This window comes from Asparagus officinalis, chromosome 2 (assembly GCF_001876935.1).
Source record: "Asparagus officinalis chromosome 2, Aspof.V1, whole genome shotgun sequence".
NCBI lineage: Eukaryota > Viridiplantae > Streptophyta > Magnoliopsida > Asparagales > Asparagaceae > Asparagus > Asparagus officinalis.
The window spans coordinates 42,529,284-42,532,603 of record NC_033795.1 but is presented as its reverse complement, the minus strand read 5'-3'; the positions used below and the strand labels follow the sequence as shown (position 1 = coordinate 42,532,603).

The following is a 3,320-nucleotide window of genomic DNA, read 5'->3' as shown; positions in this document are numbered from 1 at the left end:
TTTTAAAAGAAAACAATTGAATAAATCATGTATTAAAATCGTTATAAGCTCCCCAATTCTTCTAAGTTGTCTCAAAATTAGCCTCCTAAACTAGTCTCCAAGTTCTTAGCAGTAGACTCAAAATTAGCCAGTCAAAAGGGACGGAAGCAAAATATAAGAACGGGGGATGTAACCAGTAGCAATTTCCAAATTTGGAAATATTCGTCGCCAATAACTACATTAAAAGAAAAGAAATAACTGAAGTCAATTTAAGAAACATTAGTTGGGATAATTATTAGCGTACATCTTCCGCTGCCTGAGCTTGGTTTTGGCGGGAGTTTCTAACGAACAGATGATCTCAGCCGTCCATCGCATCTCCTGATCACCGCCATTAGAACACCCTCCCTTCTCCTCTCCCTCCTTATATCCCCCAAACCTCTCAAGCCTAGGGTTTTCAATTCGGCTGCCGATCGCTCGAATTTCAAACCCTAGCCCTAAATTCTCATCTCCTTCAAATTTAAAGCTTCCATCTTTTTTTTTTGTTTGCTTTCCAAAGCTAAGGATTTTCAACATTGATCGATGATGGAGCCCCCTTCTTGTCCTGGATTCGAGTTTAACCCTGGGGATGATCACCTGCTGACTTTCTACCTCCCCAGAAAGATCGCCGGAGGACGAGATGCCCTCGCGATCCCCAACTATCTGATCCGTGATTTCGATGTGTATTCTACCGAGCCCTGGAATCTGCCTCGTAAGTAATTTTAATGCCATTTTGGTTTTTCTTTTTAGGGTTTTTTAGAATAAGGATAGAAATTAGATCAATTTATCAAGAATGCATCTTGACCATGTGGTTTTCTAGTTTTGTAATTTTTCTTTATGATTATTTGCCTAATTTTCTTCTATTCCGCAGAACCTGCAATTGCCCATGTAAAATTAAGCTGCTTAGTTGGTTGCTTTGACAACAAATCAGTTGTATGGACTATATATTGTAGTGAACTCGAGCTCAATTAGCTCCCTATAGTTGCTCATTTAATTCCCTGTTTTGTTCTGAGATCCTACTCTACTTTGTTGCATCACTAGTAATTGGTTCTGATGGTGATTCGAATGGATTTGTTCGCTAGACTGTTTGGTTGTTACATGGAACCTTGATCGAATGCAAGCATCTCTGATTTAAGAAACTAGCTTAGGGTAGAGATAGAAGAGTGGGTCACGTAATCAACAAGATATCTTGATTGGATGCTCTCACGTTTTGTGCTTTTTAAGGTTCACCAGTTACTTTAAGTGGTCTTTTATTCTAAAAGATGTAACCTTTTTTATTTTCGGTGTAAGAAGGCAGCTGTATGCATCTTAACCTCCCAGGCTATGCACGTTGCATATTTCCTGACTTTCCTATATGTGCTTAGGATTATTGTCTTCGCATTAAGATTTTGGGTATTAGCGGAATATAGGAGCAGTCAAAAAGTTAGTCTCTTCGTCATAAAAATGCAAGTTCTACAGGTTTGTCATATGAAAGAAGAACCTGAGTTAATAGTTTATTAATTAATTCAAGTAAGGTATTCCACATTTAGTATGTTTAACGAGAGTAATAATCATGCTTGTTTCCTTTAATTTCACTTGTGAGAACATGTAAAATTTATGCTTGTTTCTGTTCTGAATTGTTCTGAGCTCTACTTGTACCGTGTTCGGGTTATCGAATCCTTATGTTTGACGCATGCTCAAAACTTAACATCTGATTCCTTAAGTCTAGTATATTTCCTGCGTTTCATGGTGCCTACCAGTTCTAGATGATCAGAAATTGGCTAAAAATTGGAATCAATTCTTCATCAGAACTGTTACTGTGGTGCAGGCTTTATCTAAAAATTAACTTTTCATCGTTTTATGATGTCGTATTTCTCTTTGTACTTCATAAATTAGCCCTTCAGCTTTTCCCCTATTTTGAAAGTTTTCCTTTCTTCCCAGTTAGTAATTAGCATGATTGGTATCTCAAAGATTCTGACACACTTGATTCATGGTTTTCAGGGGACACATTTCGATACCAAAACAAGAAGAAGGACATGTATTTCTTCTCATGTAGACAACCAACCAGTGCAAATTCTAAAAGAGTTCAGCGTACTGCTGGACATGGTTTCTGGTACGGAGCAAGAGGAGATGAAAAAGTCTATTATGAATCTCAACATGTTGGGTATAAAACAGTCCTGACTTTTAAATATATCAAGGGGGGTAAGGAGATAAACAGTAACTGGATCATGCATGAGTTTCATCTCAAGCCTCCTGAGAACGGTAACAAGTTTGAGAGCAAGGTACTCTGCAGAATTCACATGAATAATACCAAGAAAGATAGTGAAGGAGGGGCAGATGCAGAGTCTGGTGTTGCGGCTCTAATTGAACAAGAAGAACAGGGAACAGCATCAGTAGTAACGAACATAAAGGAAAGGCCTCGAAAGAGGAAGCGGGTGGACGTTTCGTCGTCGTTACCGTCTACATCATCATCACTGCCTGCATTTGTTCCCTGCAAAGAAGCAGAAGCCTTGATTTCAACCTTGGATGAAAAGCCGCATACTGTTTTCGAACAAAAGGAAGAAGTGGATGAAAGGCAGGTGATAGAGATGTTGCTTAAGGAACACGAAGTGATGACAAATCATTCTATGGCAGCTGCAGAATTTCACAGTTAACACTAATGCATCTTCTTGGCCCTCGTCATCATTTCCATACTTATCATCATCATGGCTTTGTGCTCCTACTTTAGATTCTTATGAAGCATCATCCTCATTGATCAACGTTCTTCCACCAACATCGCAGGATGACGGGACATGGGAGGATTTGGACATTGATGTTAGTACTGTCTCTTATTTGGATGAGTTGATGGAATGTTTCACTGACTCTTGAGTTCTTATTGTAATGGTAATATTGCCCTTTTTTTGGTAATACAATTTGTTTGTTCATTCTTTTAACTGGGTGTAATCTGGTTTGTTGTTTATTGCTTTGTTTATCCTGTGCTTCTTAATATTTATAGCTATGTTACTCCGCGAGAATTGTTCAGATTATGATAATAATTAACTTTTTATGTTTAATATCTGCATTTTGGATGTGCTGATTACGACATGTTGGACCCAAGCTTGAGTTCTGTGTGTTTTAGCAAATACTGTTCACGAGTCATGACACTTGTTCTCCACCAAGATTAAATCCAACCAATGTGAATCTTTATTTTATCCATATTTAATAAAATAATTTCGTGGTCTTATTATTCTTTTGAACGAAGGTACTCCTTGAGCAAAAAATTATGAACAACATTTTCTTCTTGGAAGTAAATTTGCAACTTTAGATCTTGCAAATGATGATCGCAT

At 37.8% G+C, this 3,320-nt stretch overlaps 1 protein-coding gene across 1 annotated transcript; it reads left to right on the top strand.

The window, feature by feature from the left end:
* Positions 460–2,862, top strand: LOC109831114 (NAC domain-containing protein 41-like). Its single transcript, XM_020398454.1, has 3 exons — positions 460–727; positions 1,996–2,643; positions 2,723–2,862. Exons 1-3 carry the CDS (start codon positions 559–561, stop codon positions 2,860–2,862), a joined length of 957 nt encoding a protein of 318 aa, XP_020254043.1. The 5' UTR covers positions 460–558.

Excerpts from the sequence above, each read along its gene's own strand:
- LOC109831114 (XM_020398454.1), top strand. The coding sequence starts at position 559 with ATGATGGAGCCCCCTTCTTGTCCTGGATTCGAGTTTAACCCTGGGGAT. Across the intron at positions 728-1,995 it reads CGAGCCCTGGAATCTGCCTC|GGGACACATTTCGATACCAA; the intron begins GTAAGTAATTTT and ends CATGGTTTTCAG. Across the intron at positions 2,644-2,722 it reads GGCAGCTGCAGAATTTCACA|ATTCTTATGAAGCATCATCC; the intron begins GTTAACACTAAT and ends CTCCTACTTTAG.